At 45.6% G+C, this 20,012-nt stretch overlaps 1 protein-coding gene across 2 annotated transcripts in view; it reads right to left on the bottom strand.

The window, feature by feature from the left end:
• The window catches only part of NCAM2 (neural cell adhesion molecule 2), a 342,401-nt gene that overhangs the window by 170,000 nt on the left and 152,389 nt on the right, over positions 1-20,012 (bottom strand). For both annotated transcript variants that reach the window (XM_088481682.1, XM_088481683.1), the window contains exon 6: positions 7,301-7,418. In XM_088481682.1, coding sequence (XP_088337808.1) covers positions 7,301-7,418 — 118 coding nt within the window. The remainder of the gene's footprint in view (positions 1-7,300; positions 7,419-20,012) is intronic.

Below are 20,012 nucleotides of genomic sequence, written 5' to 3'. Positions count from 1 at the left end.
GGGGTGTATTTTTCAAATAAACGTCTGCATGTTTTGTTCACTCATTCAGACATGGAGGCGGCAACAGACCGCAAGGAGCGAACGGTTCATTTGAATAGCCACCCCCTTTTTCAGAACGAGCGAGCGCTAATTGCGTCCAGCTCTCAATCAGGCCCATAGGGCCTGATTCAGAGCTGAACGCTCTGACCAGAGCACTCGCTCTGAATCAGGGCCCACCCACAGCATATGCGAGCGGCCAAAAAGATGGTCGCGATGGTCTTGACCATCACGACTATCGGACTTGCGACGGAGACCCTGCGGTAGGGTCTCCCTGCCACAAGCCCTGGAGTGATTTTGGCTCTATCAGAGCCAAAATCACTCCCACTGAGTGGGAGTGGGGCCGGCTTCAGACGGTAGGCGTTCCCATGGGAACGCCTCCGTCTGGCAGGCACGCCCACCAAAGGGGGCGTGCTGTCAATCATCATTGACAGCACGCCCCCTTTGGTGCGAGACCCGGAGCGATGGAAATCCTGTCGCTCTCCGGGTCTCGTGCATGCGCACGATGGAGCTCCCTCCGTCATGCGCATGCGCAGTGGGGAACATCGACCCTCTTGCGAGCGTACTGCCGCTCATGAGCGGGTCTGAATGACCCCCTAAGTTCTCCAACACATGGCGATTAATTTAACCTAAGTAAGACATTGTTTTCCCTTCTTTTGGAGGTTGATGTAAAATGTATTATTTTTTTTATACTAATATCCCAGAGTTAGCATAAAGAAGTTATCTAGATTTTACTGTACTTCTCACCATTTGCTAAATAGCATTGAATGGTGAGTGAGATATCTCTAATCACAGTTTATCCACAGAAACTGCAGGAAATATCAACACGTTATCAGCTGTATAGCTCTGCTTTTGGCTATTTGCCAATAGGCACTGAATAGTCAATGAGAGAATTACTAACATGATAATGTTGCTGATAGGAAAGGAAAAAGAGTAAAGTGCAGTTACTATTTTGTAATTCATTATAAATCAATATCATATGCAATATAATCAATATTAGAAGAAAAATTGCATATATTGTTAATCTGGAGGAAATTACCCAATATGTATATAAGAGAAATAAAGATTCAGCTTTTATGTGCAAAAGGAATCTGGTGAGTGCCCCATTCTTTGAATTCTCTATACAGTATGAAGTGGGAGACATCCCGGTTGTTGGTACTTTTAATGAAAATGTGAGTGCAGCCTATACAAGGATGTACAGTATTTTATATATATATATATAAAGAGAGAGAGATATATATGTGGATTTATGACCTAATTCAGACTGCTAGGCAAACCTGATGGTTTGCGTACAAGTCCGATGGTGGGGGGACTGCGCTTGCGCAGGATCTGTTCTGCTCATTTGCAGAACGAGTCCTGCAAGTTTGCTCGCAGTACCCCCTATTCTGCAGCCTGATTGAACATTTCAGGGTGGGGCTGGCCAGCATTCCTGAAAATGGCGGCATGTCACTCACATTTTCTGCAGGGTCTGCATCATCTGACACAGATAACTTGGTCTTGGCTATGATTCTGAGACGGCCGTCTGAGTAACATGAGGGTTACTCAGATGACCGATGGTCTCGCAAATGATCCAATGGTTACGTCCTCAGACGCAGCTGCGGATCACACAAGCATGCAGGAGGAGTCTCTTTACACCAGACTCCTCCTGCTGCTTTAGCTTATGTTAGAAAGCAGCAGCGAAGCCAACAGTGTACAACTGAGAATCAAGCCTTTAGTACCATGAAAGAATCCCCAGAAGTCACAGCACTTCCGCTCAGCTCCCATCTCATTCACACATATTATTAAAGCTTAATTAACCTGCTAACACTTTCGCCACAGAAAGAGGGTTACATTTTTGTTAAAACATAAGACTGATTTCAGGTATGGAAATATTACCAACCAATATTACCACCTGGAAGTGACTGCGCTTTGAGGGCCTGACTCAGCAGTGCACTGATGAACGCAGATTCCTGATGTTTGGGAATCTGCGCAGGCACCAGACCCGTTCTGCGCATGTGCAGAATGGGTCTGCGAGTACGCTGGCAAACTGGCAGCAGACTGTCAATGATTGACAGTCTGATGCCATTTGGGGGCGGGGAGGGGGCGGCGTCAGCCTCCGTTACCCGAAACGAAGGCGTGTCGCCGCTGTTGGGGGGGATGGCAGAGGCCAGAATCTCCGTCGGGTTAAAGAGATTTCCTAGCCTCTTCCTGTATACTGCGGCGGCCGGCTGTAGGACCCTATGGGTCACCGCCACCGGCTGATGTTAGGCAGATTAACTGATGCTACGTTGAACAACGCAGCTCGGTTAAGTAATGCACAGGGGGTGTGATGCATCCTGCTGCATTACCAATTCTGCAAGGATCGCAATTGCAAAGCTGCCTGCGTGCATGCATCATATCTATAGCCTGCGTGCAAACATCATATATCTATAAAGTAGCAAAGTATTTCGGTGCGCTGTCACTATGGCAGCCAGACAGAGGTAGTCAGCCTCTACACCAATATGGAAAAAGTAAAATGAAATGACTGGCGCTATCAATAATTGATAATGAAAAAAATGGGTAGGAAGCGGAAGTCTAATAAAACATAATTTCATATATCTATAGCCTGCGTACATACATCATATCTATAGCCTGCGTGCATACATCATATATCTATAGCCTGCATACATACATCATATCTATAGCCTGCGAGCATACATCATATATCTATAGCCTGCGTGCATGCATCATATATCTATAGCCTGCTAACATACATCATATTCATAGCCTGTGTGCTTGTTTGAATGTTTGGCAGACACTAACGATTCAGTTTAACAAATGTTCAATGACATATCTAGCAGGCATCAAATGTACATTCTTATCCAATCTAGGATGACATGTACTAAGCTCTGAAAAGTTATAAATTGGAGAGTGATAAACTAACAGCCACTCAGCTCCCACCTGCCATGTTATAGGCTGTGTTTGAAAAAAATTACAGTTAGGAGCTAATTGGTTGGTCGTTTATCACTCTCCAATTTATCAATTTCCAGAACTTTGTACATCTGTCCCCTAGAGTTATCTCAGCTTGCTGTGCTACGGGTGAACTCGTCAGGGAGAGGGACAGCTTTGTTACTTAGTTGGGAGGGGGTGTTGTAGGAGTGAAGAAGAAACTGGAAAGTATTGTTTTTAATATTATAGCTCTTGTTGTTTACCTGCCTCATCTAAGTTTTCTTACACAAAGCTCCTCAGGGAAGTTTCTATCCTCTGAGCTTCCTTCAGTTAAAGCTGCTGTCATTGTCCCCACTGTCCCCAGTTCAGTCATGTAGACTTGAATTCTGATTCCTGACACTAATTCAAAACAATAATATCTATACATTATATAGTAGGTTTAAAGGCATAGGCAATATACCAAATTGCCTATGCTAGAAAATAAAACTTGTAATAATTATAAAAATAATAATAATAAATTAAAATAATTAAGATGCATATTAAGCTATATATAGAATAATATATTAACTAAATAGATCATTTTTAAATATTGTTCTAAATTCTACACAAATATTCAAATATGTAATTTTCAACATCATCTTTGGACCGTCTTCCATATTTACCTACTCTCTCGGAACCTACTTGAGGCTCTAGATTTTCCGGGTAACCCCCCTCGCACCCCCGGATGAGTAGGCACTTCTCCCACATTCTCTGCCCACTTCCTATTTAAGTGGGCAGAATGGGGAGAATTTTCCAGTCAACAAGAAGGGGGCGGAGCCTAAAGACACGTTTCTATGAGAATCCCGTTATGTGGCACCACAGCCTATTTAAATATGCGGTATTCGCAGCATTTTTACCATAAAGGGTGGAGCCTAAAAACACAGGTCGTCTGGCCCCGCCCCCATCTCCACCCACCTACATCTCCTTTCTGGGCTACTTACAGAGAGGAAAATAAGAAAGTCAGCAAGTATGCCGTATTCACACATGCGTTTGAACATTGCTATGTACAAAGGCCATCACCACGGATGGAACACTTTATCACTAAGGGCGAGATTTAACAAACTTAACTTTCTTTCTCCTTAAATATGGCCTAATATTGCATTTTCTTTATAGCAATATTTATATAAAGTTTGCTCCCGGGACAGGCAAAGTGAAAACAGCCTGTCCTGGCGAGCTTTTTCTCACTAGTAGCGCTGTGATTTGGGATGGAGGAGGAGACACCACTGCTGTGTGCGTGGTGAGTTGGGAAATAGGGGAGAGAAGGGGAATCGAACAGCTGCTACAGTGTGACTGCTATACTGCGTTTGGAGCAGTGATCCGATGGCCTCTTGATTTGTGCTGCAGGGGAGGAGAGGTGAGGATCGGAATGCTGCTATCTGTGTGCAGCTGTGGGGGAGGAAATCCGATGGCTTCTACCTAGTGCTTGCTGCGGGGGAGTGGAGAGAATCGGACGGCTGCTCTCTGTGTGCAGTGGGGAGGGGGGATCTGATGTCTTCTAGTGTGTGCTGTGGGAAAGAGGAGGGAATCGGATGGGAACTCATCTGGGAACTTGGGCCCTGATTCAGAGCCGGACGCTCTGACAGAGCGATCGCTCTGAATCAGGGCATCTTTTTTTTTTCTTTTATGGAGCGGCCTCCTGGCCGCTCGCATTGCTGTGGGTGACCACACACATCTAATGTGAGCGGCCATGATGATGGTCGTGATGGTCAAGACCATCGCGACCATCGGGCTTGCAACGAGACCCTTGTGATAGGGTCTTGTGGCCACAAGCCCCAGAGAGCTTCTGGCTCTAACAGAGCCGAAAGCTCTCCCACTGACATCACTTGTGATGGGCAGCCACCCCCCCCCCCCCGGCCCACCCACCAAAGGGGGCATTCTGTCACTCAACATCGACAGCATGCCCCCTTTGGTGCGAGACCTGGAGTGACGGATTGCCCGTTGCTAACCGGGTCTCGCGCATGCGCTCTGGGCCACCATCAACACGGTTGCGAGCGCTCAGCACTTGCGACGGGTCTGAATCAGGCCCTCAGTTCCAGAGCCCCCGATTTAAGTCAATGGGATTTTTCCCTCTCTTTGAATGGTTCCGGTTTCAGTTCCTGATAGGCTATATTTTCATGCAATAGCTAGTTTTAAAGCCCCACTACTGCTCTGCTACCATACCAGATTGGGTGTATCTTGGCCTTCGGAAATCGGAACAGCAGCCGGTACAAGTTCAGGTCCCCAGCCGGGGACCGCTCCATGTTAAGTCAATGGGCGATTTTGGCCAACTTTGCGGGGCCCTATCTACGGTTCCTCTGGGCCCAAATTTAATTGGGACTCCTCATTGGATAGCCCCGACCCTCCTCTACTACCCCTCAAAATGTGGTGAAATTATAATATAAGGGGCCAGAGATATATCCGTCAGAAGCAGGGGTACCGCCTTGGTACTGAAGGGGAAAGGCTACTTATCACCATCTGGGGATGGTGATAAGTTTGTTTAAAAAATGTAGATATTTATCTCCAAACACCGTTATATAAATATGATCTGGAGAAAAGTCTCATTAGTGACAATGGCAGAAACTGTAATTTCAGTAAACTGTGAAAAGTTAGAGAAAACATATATTTCTCCATACTTTTCACTGCATTAAATATGGAGAAAACATAATTATCACATTTTCCAGCTTTCTGTTGGAAAAATTAGATAATTATGTTTATTAAATATCCCCCTAAGCACCATAACTAGATTTGGAGGGTAGGGTAGAGATACAAGGCTTGATTCTGAGTCAGATAAAGCTGTGAGACTTTATGCATGCCGTGTGTCCGAGTCCATGCCACCATTGGTCAAACCATTGAAACTGGCACTGGCCCTATGGCAGGTGCAGATTCTCCATCTAAATATGGCCTCCTATGTGACCGATACTGCATCTCTGTATGCAGGCCACTACCAGTGACACGCCCGTGATACTGTCATAACACACCCATAAGACGGACTATCCCTGTGTGTCCGCAAAGCCATCTCCTTGTCACAGCCCAGGAATGTTTCCCGTAGCGTCTCAATTGCAACTCCGACTCTTTGCACACGCTATCTGGAAGCATGTGCAGAAAGACGCATACACAGTAGAGTAGAAAAAAAAACACTCCACTGCGTGGGAATCGGTATGATTTACCGCCGGATGCATACCGCCAGAATCCCGACAGCAGCATCCCGGCAGCAGTGGAAATCCCGATCGTCCTCAGATAAGTATTAACTAACCTAATTCTACCCCCTAACCATAACCCTCCCTTAAGGGTGCCAAATCCTAACCTCCCCCCCAGTACCTAACCCTAATCCCCCCTCTAAGTGCCTAAACCTAACCCCCCATTCCCCGCTGCCTAAACATAAGTCCCCCGGGGGGGGGTGCCTAACCCTAACCTCACTCCGGGGGTGCCTAACCCTAACCCCCCCTTCCCCTAGCCTAAACCTAAGCTCCTGGGGAGGTACCTAACCCTAAGTCCCTCCTGGGAACCCTAAACCTAGCCCACCCACTCCCCGCTCGGCGCCCGGCGTCCTTCGATCAGGATGCCGGGCTTCGGGCTCCCGGCGTATGTCTAATGACAGGCATCGGCATATCGACGCCTGTCTTTAGACCCTTGCCGGGATATGACAGTCGGGAACCCGGCTGTCGGGATTAGGTCCGCCGGCTTCCCGACTGCATACCACTGCGTGCGACAGCGGTGCTGCGTCCAATTTTGAATCCGGCCCACTGTGCTTCCTCTCTCAGCCCCACTCTGCTTTTCTGAGTATACGTAATGCTATAGACAATGTAGTCCCGTTTCAGCTTCACAGCACTTGCACTGATACAATAGTGGGTGCAAGCAATAGCGAAAATACAGCCTTTGCACATTGGATGGTGAGGGGCCCAACCCATCTCTTAGCGGCTAAGAGTGGGCAATAAGCGACCCACCAGCTGTTGTAGAACTACACATCCCAGCATGCCCTGCCTCACTTTTCCTATTTGGCCATGCTAAAACTGATGCAAGGCATGCTGGGATGTAAAGTTCAGCAACAGCTGGAGGGCCGATATTGCCCACCCCATAGCCCCATAGCCACATACCCTTTTCCAGTAGAAGTAATCCACAACTGGCTATCATTTCTGTTCAGTGCTGGCAAAAAGCAACCAGCTTTCAGTTTTGCAGTATAATACCACATAGAACAGTATGTGGGTGAGGAAATCTGAGCAATGCAAAGCTATTTTGGAATATGTATTAATGATATATTACCAGTCAACTTTGTTTTTCTGTTAACGTGAATAAAAAATCATAGAAGTGTATAAAGTATAATATATATGAATAAACCTACCTGTACCAGCTGATATGAGGTTTGGGAGAGCCTGTGGCTCTGCAAAATAAGGTCATATCTTCTTGTCGATCTGCAGTTGCATTGAATGATCTTTGTTGGATTAAGATAGCTGGAGGCACTGAATGAAATATAATAAATACATGTTAGCCCATAAAACGCTGCATGCTATTTCATATCAAGGATGAATATACAGTAGATAATTATAGTGAGTTATATTTAATAACATGACATTTTACAATATTATAATATTGCCCTTTTTATCAGGCTACAGAGCAAGGGAAATTGCACAAAAGGCTGTATGACCTTACAATTAGGCAGTTTCGGGGTGGATAGGGATACAGTTTTGTGGAATATTGCTACAGCAATAAATAAATACATTTAAGTGATCAACTGTAGGGCTAAACTATTGTTACATTGTCTACATATTGTTGCACAAACTTGTAGCTACTGTAGTTGTATGCTATTGTAAGGCAAGATTTAAATAGACCTTATTTAAAATTTGTCTTTAATATTCGTATATTTACATGGGATGGGTACAGGATGCCGGCGTTTGGGATTCCCGACGGTCAGAGTCCTTATGCCACCACCCCGATAGGGTTATAATACAGACACTTTGTTGATCGGTATCCTAGTCCTCCCTCTCTCCCTACCCTAAACCCTCCCACCCCAATGCCTAACCCTAATCTCCCCCCTAGTATCTAATCCTAACCTCCCCCTGTCCACGCTCTAAACCTAACCCTCCCCCCTTAGTACCTAACCCTAACCCTTCCCCTAGTGTCTAACCCTAACCCTCCTCCCAACCCTGCTACTTACCTTCGGGATGCCAGCGCCGGGATTTTGACAGGTGTTGGGTTTCCGGTGCAGGCATTCTGACCACCAGAATCCTCTCTGTCTGCATTTTAACCACATCCCATTTACATTGTGTGAAGTGTATTAAATATAATAATCTTTGAGAAAATGATAAGGTAGACCTTCAAACTCCAAATCTGTGTTTGCCCCAGATTAATACCAGTCAATATAATATAATATAATATATAGGCTGTAATCTACACTGTACTGGTATTTTGGACCCAACAGTCACCGGATCACTAACTGTTGTGCACGGTTGTGCCGGATTCCCCCTCCCCCATCCTTTTTCCTACAGTAGAGCGTATTTACGGCATATGAAACAAGACAAGCAGCGCAACAGAGAGTCAGATTCAGAGATGTACGCAAACCCGATGGTTTACGTACATCTCCATTGGTGTGAAGTCTCTGCATGCACCGATGCACTGCACATGAGCAGATCCCGTTCTGCAAGATCGCTTATTTTTAGTAAGCAGATTGCATTTTCCATAATTGGAATGGGAAACGTGATCTGGCCAAAGTTACTAAAAAAGAATTGTGAAAAAATACCGGGGGAGACCCTATGATAATAATGCCACCTGGAGGTGGCGTTATCCAGGGTCTTCCCCGGTTACTGGACTCCTGCTCTGCTCTAAAAGCAGAGCAGAGCCCGGAGCTGGATCCAGTGATCAGCTGTGTGGTCTAAACAGACCGCAAGCTGGTACACTGCAAAAAAACCCTAACACCTGCATCCAGGGTGATCGATGCTCCAGTGATGTCCTCCGTGGCTCCAATTAGCTGGTCTCCCGGATCCTGCACTATGACCCGTGTCAGCTGCTGCATAGAACAGCTGACTGGGTCACAGTGCAGGATGGGAGACCAGCTGACCGGAGCCCCGGGGAAGGATATCACAAGAGTAGCAATCACTGAAGGTAAGTAAAATGAAAGGAGGGGGGTCACGGGAGCAGTCGTGGGGGTGGTCCCGGGGGTGGTGTTGCGGCTGCTGGTCTGTGCATGTGCATCACCTTGTCACTGTATTTTTTCCGAAAAACACAGTGATAAGGCTGCGGAGAGGATTCAAAGGGAAAGAGCTTCATTACAAGCTTTGTCCATGCAAAGGATTTTTAATAAATCCCAGTGATCAGCTGTGTTGTCTAAACAGACCACACGCTGATACACTGTAAAAAAAGGGAAAAAAAATAGGAAAAAAAAAACTTACAAGAGTCCAGGGACCGGAGATCGGGGCTCTGGTGATGTCCTCCCCATGGTCAGCTGGTCTCCCATCCTGCACTGTGACACGGTCATCAGTTGACCGTGTCCCAGTGCAGGATGGGATGTCAGCTGACCGGAGCCATGGAGGACATCACCATAGCACTGATCACCCGAGGTAAGTGTAATTAAGGGAGGGGGTCACAGGAGGGGAGGGGAAGGGTCGCAGGGGGGTCGCGTTCACGGGGACGGGGCTTAGCAGCGGCCGATCGGCGCATCCGCGGGCACTTGTCACTATTTTTTGCAAAAATACTGTGATAAGTGTGCGGAGGGGATTCGCAGGGACAGAGCTTTATCGCAAGTGATATTGGCTGAATTCGCAATGTGAATTCAGTCGGTAATATCACACTACAATCTGCATTCAAAATGCGGATTGTAGTAAATAGAGTCCAGTGAGAGGAAATGTGAGAAGGGGAAGAAGAGAACAATGACAGTTAATGTGAGGAGGAGAACAGAGAAAAGTGAGAGGTAATGTGAAGGGGAAAACAAGGAACAGTGGGCCTCATTCACTATGGATCACAACTGCAGATGTGATAGCGATTCCGCACGCAGCCTCATTCAGTAATCCATTGCGATAACATTAGGACACCCACTTTACAATTACACACAATCATAATGTTTAGCAAAACTGTAAAACCATTGGTACAATCGAGTACCATCGCAGCCTCACGTATACTTGCACAAGGTCTGACCTTACTCAGAAATTGATAACTTCATTGCATGCTATGAGTCCTCAAGCTGCGTATGGCATCACAGTGGCTAATTTATGCATGCCCCTGCAATGGTGTTCAAAGGCACTGTCACACCTCCATTACCCCGACCACCCCCCGTCTCCTCCCCCAAATGGCACTTCTTGTCATTCACTCTGCAGTGGGTCTGCATAGTCACTGTGGTTGCAGTCCCGATCGCAATGGCCGGTTCTCGCACGCGAACTGCGATGCATATGCATGCATAGAATGCAAAAATCAGCTGATTGTGGGCCTCATTTAGTAACGAGTTTTATCACCTAAACGAGTGATAAATGTCACTGTGTATGATAATGGTGCTCCAGCCAATCAGCTCCCAACTGTCAACTGTTAGAAAAATGACATTTGGGAGCTGATTGGCTGGAGCACCATTTATTATACACAGTGACATTTATCAATCGTTTTGGTGATAAAACTAGTTACTAAATGGGGGCCTGTGTGCGTAATTGTAGTTGCGATCAGTAGCGAATCAGGCCCAGTGAGAGGTAATGGGAAGGGGAAAACAATAGACAGTGAGAAGTAATGCGAAGGGGGACACAGAACAGTAAGAGATAATGCGAGGAGGGGGAAACAAAGAATGTAAAAGGCAATTTGAGGAGGGGAACAGAGAACAGTAAGAGGTATTGTGAGTTGGAAAGCAGAGAAAAGTGAGAGGTAATGTCAGGAAGGGAACAGAGGGCCTGATTCAGAGCCGGACGCTCTGACCAGAGCGCTTGCTCTGGATCAGGGGCCTCCTACCTATTCTTGGAGCGGACTCTTGGATGCTCGCATAGCTGTGGGTGACCACCCACAGCTTAGGCGAGCGTCCATGATGATGGCCGCTATGGTCAAGACCATCGCGACCATCGGGCTTGCGACGAGACCCTGCGGTAGTGTCTCGCTGCCGCAAGCCCTGGAGTGATTTTGGCTCTATCAGAGCCAAAATCACTCCCACTGACATCACTAGTGATGTCAGTGGGGCCGGACCCAGACGGTAGGCGTTCCCATGGGAACGCCTCCGTCTGGCAGCCATGACCCCGGCACGCCCACCAAAGGGGGCGTGCTGTCACTCACCATCGACAGCACGCACCCTTTGTTGCGAGACCCCGAGCGACGGATTTCCCGTCGCTTCTCGGGTCTCGCGCATGCGCACGGTGGAGCTCCCTCCATCGTGCGCATGTGCACTTGGGCACCATCGACCCGCTTGCGAGCGTCCAGCACTCGCGAGTGGGTCAGAATCAGCCCCAGAGAACAGTGAGAGGTAATGTGAGAGAGGAAGCAGAGAACAGTGAAAGGGGAAGCAGAGAACAGTGAGAGGTAATGTGAGAGGGGAAGCAGAGAATAGAGAGAGGTAATATGAGAGGGGAAGCAAAGAATAGTGAGAGGTAATGTGAGAGGGGAAGCAGAGAATAGTGAGAGGTAATGTGAGAGGGGAAGCAGAGAACAGTGAGAGGTAATGTGAGAGGGGAAGCAGAGAACAGTGAGAGGTAATGTGAGAGGGGAAGCAGATAACAGTGAGAGGTAATGTGAGATGGGAAGCAGAGAATAGTGAGAGGTAATGTGAGGGTGGAAGCAGAGAATAGTGAGAGGTAATGTGAGAGGGGAAGCAGAGAATAGTGAGATGTAATGTGAGAGGGGAAGCAGAGAACAGTGAGAGGTAATGTGAGAGGGGAAGCAGAGAATAGTGAGAGGTAATGTGAGATGGGAAGGAGAGAATAGTGAGAGGTAATGTGAGGGTGGAAGCAGAGAATAGTGAGAGGTAATGTGAGAGGGGAAGCAGAGAATAGTGAGAGGTAATGTGAGAGGGGAAGCAGAGAACAGTGAGAGGTAATGTGAGAGGGGAAGCAGAGAATAGTGAGAGGTAATGTGAGAGGGGAAGCAGAGAACAGTGAGAGGTAATGTGAGAGGGGAAGCAGAGAACAGTGAGAGGTAATGTGAGAGGGGGAGCAGAGAATAGTGAGAGTGGAAGCATAGAATAGTGAGAGGTAATGTGAGAAGGGAAGCAGAGAATAGTGAGAGGTAAAATGTGAGGGTGGAAGCAGATAATAGTGAGAGGTAATGTGAGGGTGGAAGCAGAGAATAGTGAGAGGTAATGTGAGAGGGGAAGCAGAGAATAGTGAGAGGTAATGTGAGAGGGGAAGCAGAGAATAGTGAGAGGTAATGTGAGAGTGGAAGCAGAGAACAGTGAGAGGTAATGTGAGAGGGGAAGCAGAGAATAGTGAGAGGTAATGTGAGAGGGGAAGCAGAGAATAGTGAGAGGTAATGTGAGGGTGGAAGCAGAGAATAGTGAGAGTGGAAGCAGAGAATAGTGAGAGGTAATGTGAGGGTGGAAGCAGAGAATAGTGAGAGGTAATGTGAGAGGGGAAGCAGAGAATAGTGAGAGGTAATGTGAGAGTGGAAGCAGAGAATAGTGAGAGGTAATGTGAGAGTGGAAGCAGAGAATAGTGAGAGGTAATGTGAGAGGGGAAGCAGAGAATAGTGAGAGGTAATGTGAGAGTGGAAGCAGAGAACAGTGAGAGGTAATGTGAGAGGGGAAGCAGAGAATAGTGAGAGGTAATGTGAGAGTGGAAGCAGAGAATAGTGAGAGGTAATGTGAGAGTGGAAGCAGAGAATAGTGAGAGGTAATGTGAGAGTGGAAGCAGAGAATAGTGAGAGGTAATGTGAGAGGGGAAGCAGAGAATAGAGAGAGGTAATGTGAGAGGGGAAGCAGAGAATAGTGAGAGGTAATGTGAGAGTGGAAGCAGAGAATAGTGAGAGGTAATGTGAGAGGGGAAGCAGAGAATAGTGAGAGGTAATGTGAGAGTGGAAGCATAGAATAGTGAGAGGTAATGTGAGAGTGGAAGCAGAGAATAGTGAGAGGTAATATGAGAGGGGAAGCAGAGAATAGTGAGAGGTAATGTGAGAGTGGAAGCAGAGAGCAGTGAGAGGTAATGTGATAGGGGAAGCAGAGAATAGTGAGAGGTAATGTGAGAGTGGAAGCAGAGAATAGTGAGAGGTAATGTGAGAGTGGAAGCAGAGAATAGTGAGAGGTAATGTGAGAGGGGAAGCAGAGAATAGTGAGAGGTAATGTGAGAGTGGAAGCAGAGAATAGTGAGAGGTAATGTGAGAGGGGAAGCAGAGAACAGTGAGAGGTAATGTGAGAGGGGAAGCAGAGAATAGTGAGAGTTAATGTGAGAGGGGAAGCAGAGAACAGTGAGAGGTAATGTGAAAGGGGAAGCAGAGAACAGTGAGAGGTAATGTGAGAGGGGAAGCAGAGAACAGTGAGAGGTAATGTGAGAGGGGAACCAGAGAATAGTGAGAGGTAATGTTTGGGTGGAAGCAGAGTATAGTGAGAGGTAATGTGAGAGGAGAAGCAGAGAATAGTGAGAGGTAATGTGAGAGGGGAAGCAGAGAATAGTGAGAGGTAATGTGAGAGGGGAAGCAGAGAACAGTGAGAGGTAATGTGAGAGGGGAAGCAGAGAATAGTGAGAGGTAATGTGAGAGGGGAAGCAGAGAACAGTGAGAGGTAATGTGAGAGTAGAAGCAGAGAATAGTGAGAGGTAATTTGAGAGGGGAAGCAGAGAATAGTAAGAGGTAATGTGAGGGGGGAAGCAGAGAATTGTGAGAGGTAATGTGAGAGTGGAAGCAGAGAATAGTGATAGGTAATGTGAGGGGGGAAGCAGAGAATTGTGAGAGGTAATGTGAGAGTGGAAGCAGAGAATAGTGAGAGATAATGTGAGAGTGGAAGCAGAATGTAGTGAGAGGTAATGTGAGAGGGGAAGCAGAATATAGTGAGAGGTAATGTGAGAGTGGAAACAGAGAACAGTGGGCCTGATTCAGAGCAGCTCGTAAGCAGCCGCTCATTCGTTCGGAGCGATGTTCGAATATCTGCGCATGCGTATGGGTTTTAGTACGCATGCGCCAACCAGTCAGTGCGGTCAGAAATCGTGTGCTCGCAAAATAGCGAACGCCTGCTAATTTGAGTAACAGGATGAGGCGTTTGTGGGTGGTAACAGGGGAAGGTGCTTGAAAAGGGGGAGTGGAGATCCGAACGCAGGTGTGCCAAACGGTCAAAATGGGCGTTTTAAGGGTGTGCATAATTAACAAAGCAGCGTCATTGACCACGTCACTTGGTTGTTTTTTAGCCTGAACTGCTCGCATGATTGCAGGAGGAAAATGCTACCACAAGAATAGCGAGCAGTTCATACGCCGTTCGATGTACTCGATTAATCTAATAAATAGCCGAGATGACGTATGATGCGAGCGGCCAGGGGGCGTTTTTTGCAAAATAGCAACCGCATGTTTTGTTCGCTCGTTCAGACATAGAGGCGTCAACAGACCACAAAGAGCGATCACTTCATTTAAATATCCGGCCCCTTTTTCAGAACGACCGTCCACAAATAGCGTTCGGCTCTGAATCAGCCCCAGTGAGAGGTAATGTGAGAGGGGAAGCAGAATATAGTGAGAGGTAATGTGAGAGGGGAAGCAGAGAACAGCGAGAGGTAATATGAGGAAGGGAAGTGAGGACAGTGAGAGGTAATGTGATGGGGAAAATAAGGGATTGTTAGAAGTAATGTGAGAGGGGAAGCATAAACAATGAGAAGGGAAATGGAGTACTTCTGAAAGATAATGAGACAGTTGTCACAAAGGAGAGAAGAGTGAGAACGCAAGAAAAAACAAACAAACAAACACACAACCCACCCAAAATGCCAAAATGATACGCTGCCTTATTTGAGAAAAAAAATCACAAAAATGACAACTCTACCATACACACCATCACAGTATTCATTACATATAGTTCATTAAGATCACCTGAAAGTCACCAAACACAGCATAAATATTTCTAAGCAGCGTGCCAGTGTTACATATAGTTGATTAAGATCACCTGAAAGTCACCACACAGCATAAATATTTCTAAGCAGCGTGCCAGTGTTCAGTAATTTGTTAATATACATTATCAGATAGATATGGCCTTAGAAAGCAGTGAGGCAAGACTGGTGCATCCATGTGTGAATGAAAATCTAGCAAAATTACTAATAGTCAGAAATGCATAAACTACAAGTGCCTTTGTCTATTTCTATGTCTTCCTCACCCCTCACAATGCACAATCTTTAATATTAAAGTGTCATTATGTGCATACTTGCAGAATGCAAATGATAAACAAGAAATTTGCATGAATAATGTCCGTCCTATAATCTCAGACTTTGCTGCCAGAAAGCTGTAGTTATGATGCTGTACAAAGTAGGCAAACATGTGCTGCCAACAGTGATAGTACATATGGTACCTGACCCTTGTAGCCATGCTGTTTGGTACATTGGCAATAACTTTGCAGATCATGATTATAAAACTGTTTCCACCTGCATCACTCCTATAGCTCCCAATCCTCCTGATTTCTATGAGATTATTCCAGTTTTTCCTCTCCATCCCCAGAATTTCTTGGTGGGACAGTCACAATGGGCATCTGATCTTACTCCAGGGGGTAAATTTACTAAGATAGGAGTTCCATTAAAGAAGTGATGTTGCCCATAGCAACCAATCAGATTCTACTTCTCATTTATCTAGCACCTTCTAGAAGATAATATCTGGAATCTGATTGGTTGCTTTGGGCAACATCACTTCTTAATAGAACTCCCATCTTAATAAATTTACCCCCAGGATTTACAGGTATGTCCCACTTCCAAGACTTACAAATGAGGCCCTCTTTAATTGTCATCAAATTCTGAGGTCCCATTTGTTGTATGAGTTAGAGAAGGAAAAGGTGAGCAGGATGATTTTGGAGAGAGAGGCTGGTGGCCAGGAATGTGCCCAATAATTCTGTGCTTTTATTTGGCCAATGGGGTTTATATGTCCATAAAACCCTATACAGTAACTGAGCATTAGGTTCCTTTTTTTTTAACTACATTGGCTTGTGCTCATCTTCCCACCTCTTCACAATGATTCTCTGCTATTTGGCCTGTATTCAATGTCTTGTCTTATTTGTACAATCAGCTACTGTATTTATTAAAACATATACACTAATTGGAAAAAGGAATATTGTAAAGCATCTCCTAGGGATGTGCAGGCTCGGATAGGTTCGAGTTTGCACGTGGAGTTCGGATTTTTCCCTCCAAAAAAACGGAACTCAGAACGAGGCAAAACGTCATCTTACATGGACGAACATCATCATTCCTGGTCTTTTGTCCAGGAATGATGATGTTCGTCCATGTAAGATGACGTTTTGCCTCGTTCTGAGTTCCGTTTTTTTGGAGGGAAAAATCCGAACTCCACGTGCAAACTCGAACCTATCCGAGCCTGCACATCCAAGCTATGTGGTCCCGCAGCTGTCTGCCATTGATTATTACCAGTAATGATTAGACCACGAGGGCAATATGAATACATGTCCTGGTAAGTTGTACAGAGGATCCACTCCCTATCCTTGAGTGGATATAGAGCAGATAATACAGTAAATCAACATGCGTTTACCGTAGATATATATATTAGAAAACATTATCCCAGAGAGCAATGTTATGCCAAATCACTCTCACATCAGAAGTCATGTGAAACCTGGTTCCATTGTGACTAATCTTCTACATAGGAGCATGTGAATAACTCCTGAATTACTAAGGCATTTTCTTTTTATATAGAGAGCAGGCTTCTTAGGTTCATGGTTGTTCACCATTAATTCTAGCATACTGATATTGAAATGAAAGCAAAAAATATTAATAATAGAAACTGGGTTAAGCTAAAGCTAGCATTGTATTTACCCCATAGCTAATAAAGATGAGATTAGAATTTGCTAATACAGTACTAAAGGGCCTTATTCATTATGGATCACTAGTGCGATCCCAGCTGCTGAGAAAATATCATAATGTCTGCAACTGCTCAGCCAGCATAGAGACGCCCACTACCGCTTTCTCAAACCCGTCAGACCTCGAAGTCCTGCAAATACATCGGTAACATCGAGTAACATCGGACCCTCACACAGAATTACAGCAGCTCTGACCTGTCTCAGAAATTGCAAGTCTTGTCGCACTCAATGAGTTCTCAAACTGTGTATGCCGTCGCAGTGGCTAATTTATGCACGCCCAGGAAACAGCGTTCAAATGGACAGGCACGCCTGCGTTTCTTTGACCACTCCCCCATCACCACCCCCAAATGCTGACGTCCCGTCACTCAGCCTGGGATGGTTTTGTATCTACGTACGTGATCGCAGCGCGATCGCAATGCTGACCTGTGCACGTGCACTGCAGTGCGTACGCATGCGCAGCGTGCGCCATCAGTCGATCTGCATACAATGTAACAATTGTGATCCATAATAAATCAGGCCCTAAGTTCAAAAATCTTAGCTTTAAATATAACTACATCACTATTATTAACAACTTAACTGACAAATATTTTTTTCCCAAAAACCTCTGCGAAATTGTCAGTGTTTTTTAATGATTGAATTAGGTCAAGAACATCTATTTAATACTCATCCAACACGATTTTATAAAAAAAAATATTTAAAAAATCAACACTTGACATTAACATCGATTTTTTCTTTTTACCAAATAGGTAATCGATTAATCGGACTATCAATGTCAGGAACATTGCGACCATCATGACTTTGCTCTCCCCGGCAGCTGCTCCTCTAAGGGGCTGGGGAGGGTGTTTAATTTGTATTTCCCCAGTGGCTGCTCCACTCTGCAGCCGCCAGGTAGGGGGTCCTGTTATTCTGACCTATCAGCAGTTATCGACAGCACGGCAGTCACTAGGGGAGGGTGCAGGGATGCAGAGGGCTGGGAGGTCCCTTTGCTATTAGCAGCTGGAAGATTATCTTCCAGCAGCTGCCCACTGTGCATTTCTGACAGGTTGCATGCGACCATGTCAGTTAACGCACTGTCTTGTGTGCTCGTAAATGATGTGACCACACCGGGCAAGTGGTTGAAGATGGACTGCATCAGCACAAATGGAAAAAAAATGGGCAATATGTCACTTCATGGTCATTCATAAAAGCTTTTTCAGTGAATAAATGATGCCAAGTCTAAACACAATGTTGAATTAACAAAATAGACATTGGCAATGAATACGTTTTAGCTACTTTGTAATCCACTGAAGGTTAAACAAATAATTTTGCACTTTTCTTTTGGGTGTAGTATGAAATGTTGATATCCAGAACGTTGTCACCAGAATACTGACATTGGCATTATGTCGATATGGACATTATGTGCACATTGTGCATGTCGGTAGTCAGCATATAACCAAAGCGGTTTTTTTATAGTGTTATAGCCCTAACCCTAACTAAACCTCAACCCTAACCTTTACAGCGAGTAACTTTAACCCCAAACCTAAACCTAACCCTAACCCTAGCACTGTCATGTACTATCGACATTGTGACTGTCAACATAATGACCATGTCAACATTATGAAGGTTAACATTTTGACCAGGTTAACATTATATATGTTAACATAATGACTACATACAGTCCTCATCAGTGGCGTAACTAAGGGGGGTTGGGTGGGGTGCGTGCCCTGGGCGCCACAGGACCGGCGGCATGGGGGGCACCGCCCGCCGGCCTCCAGGTCAGTGGTTACTGTGTAGTGCGGACGGACCTCAGTGAGTGTGGTGCGCACTACAAAGTAAAATAAACACACTGACGCCGACGCCGGGTAGTACACTCGTACTACCCGACAGTGATGTGTATGTTTTAGAAGCCAATGAGAGTCAGACAAACTCTCATTGTCTGGAAATAAACCAAACAATACAATATGAACAGCGCTATATTGACTAAACTGTCAAATTGACATATAATCATTAGTATTCCTGCATCAAGATATAATACCCATAAGCAGTAGATACTGTAAACATGAATATGTTTAGCATTGGAGATTTAGCAAACTCTATATGGCTTGATTAAAAGAAAGAACAATTTATTGCTGTAAGCAAATATTCAATAATGTGCAAAATGGATAAAAAACACATATGATGTCATATGGGCATCCCAAGAAGTAATATAAAGTAAAATAAAATAAATAAATGAACACAATGAGAGTCTCATAAAACAATTGTAATCCAATGGGTAAAAATGATAATCACTGGTCTATATATGTGGGTCCGGATTAATGTCCAGCTAATGGTGTATTACCAGAGATGGTGGAAATATCCGCAGCCTGAGATGGCGTGCAAAAAATGGTCACTGGCATGCTAATGACAGCGCCTACTGAGATTCCCTTCCCCTACCTTCCCCATTTTTATCTAAACTCTCATTGTCTTCTGCACCCAGGGCTGGAGCCAGTCTGGAGTTCACCCATGAGCTCCGCCTTCCGGCCCCCACAATGAGTCAAGAGGATGAAGGAGTGGACAGCAGTGGGTGCAGGAGCAGGGATTCAGTAAATGTAATTTTTTCTGTCTGTGTATCTTTGTGTTTTATGTGTAAAAGGCATTACTACTGGGGTCACTGTATAATTGGCACTGCATAGGGGGCACTGCATAAGGGGGCACAGCATAAGGGGGCACTATATAAGGGGCACTATCTAAGGGACACTGTATACTGGTCACTGCATTGTGGGCACTATATAAGGGGCACTACTGGGGCACTGTATAAGGGGCACTACTAGGGGCACTATATATTAGGCACTGCATAAAGGACACTACTGGGGGCACTATATATTGGGCACTGCATAAGGTGCACTACTGGGGGTATTATATAGTGGGCACTACAGGGGGCACTGCATAACAGGCACTGCATAAGGATATTGGGCACTATATAGGGGGCACTATATTAGTGACACTACTGAGGGAACCGTATAAGGGGCACTACGGGGGGCACTATATATTGGGCATTAAAGGGGGCACTGTATAATGGACACTGTATAATGGGTACTACTGGGGGCACCAATTATTGGGCACTACTGAGTGTAATTTATAAGGGGCACTACTGGGGGCACTGCATAAT

This window comes from Taudactylus pleione, unplaced genomic scaffold, assembly GCF_031769625.1.
Source record: "Taudactylus pleione unplaced genomic scaffold, aTauple2 ptg000276l, whole genome shotgun sequence".
NCBI classification, from domain to species: domain Eukaryota; kingdom Metazoa; phylum Chordata; class Amphibia; order Anura; family Myobatrachidae; genus Taudactylus; species Taudactylus pleione.
The sequence above is the reverse complement of the archived record's forward strand: the minus strand, read 5'-3'. Positions and strand labels throughout refer to the sequence as shown.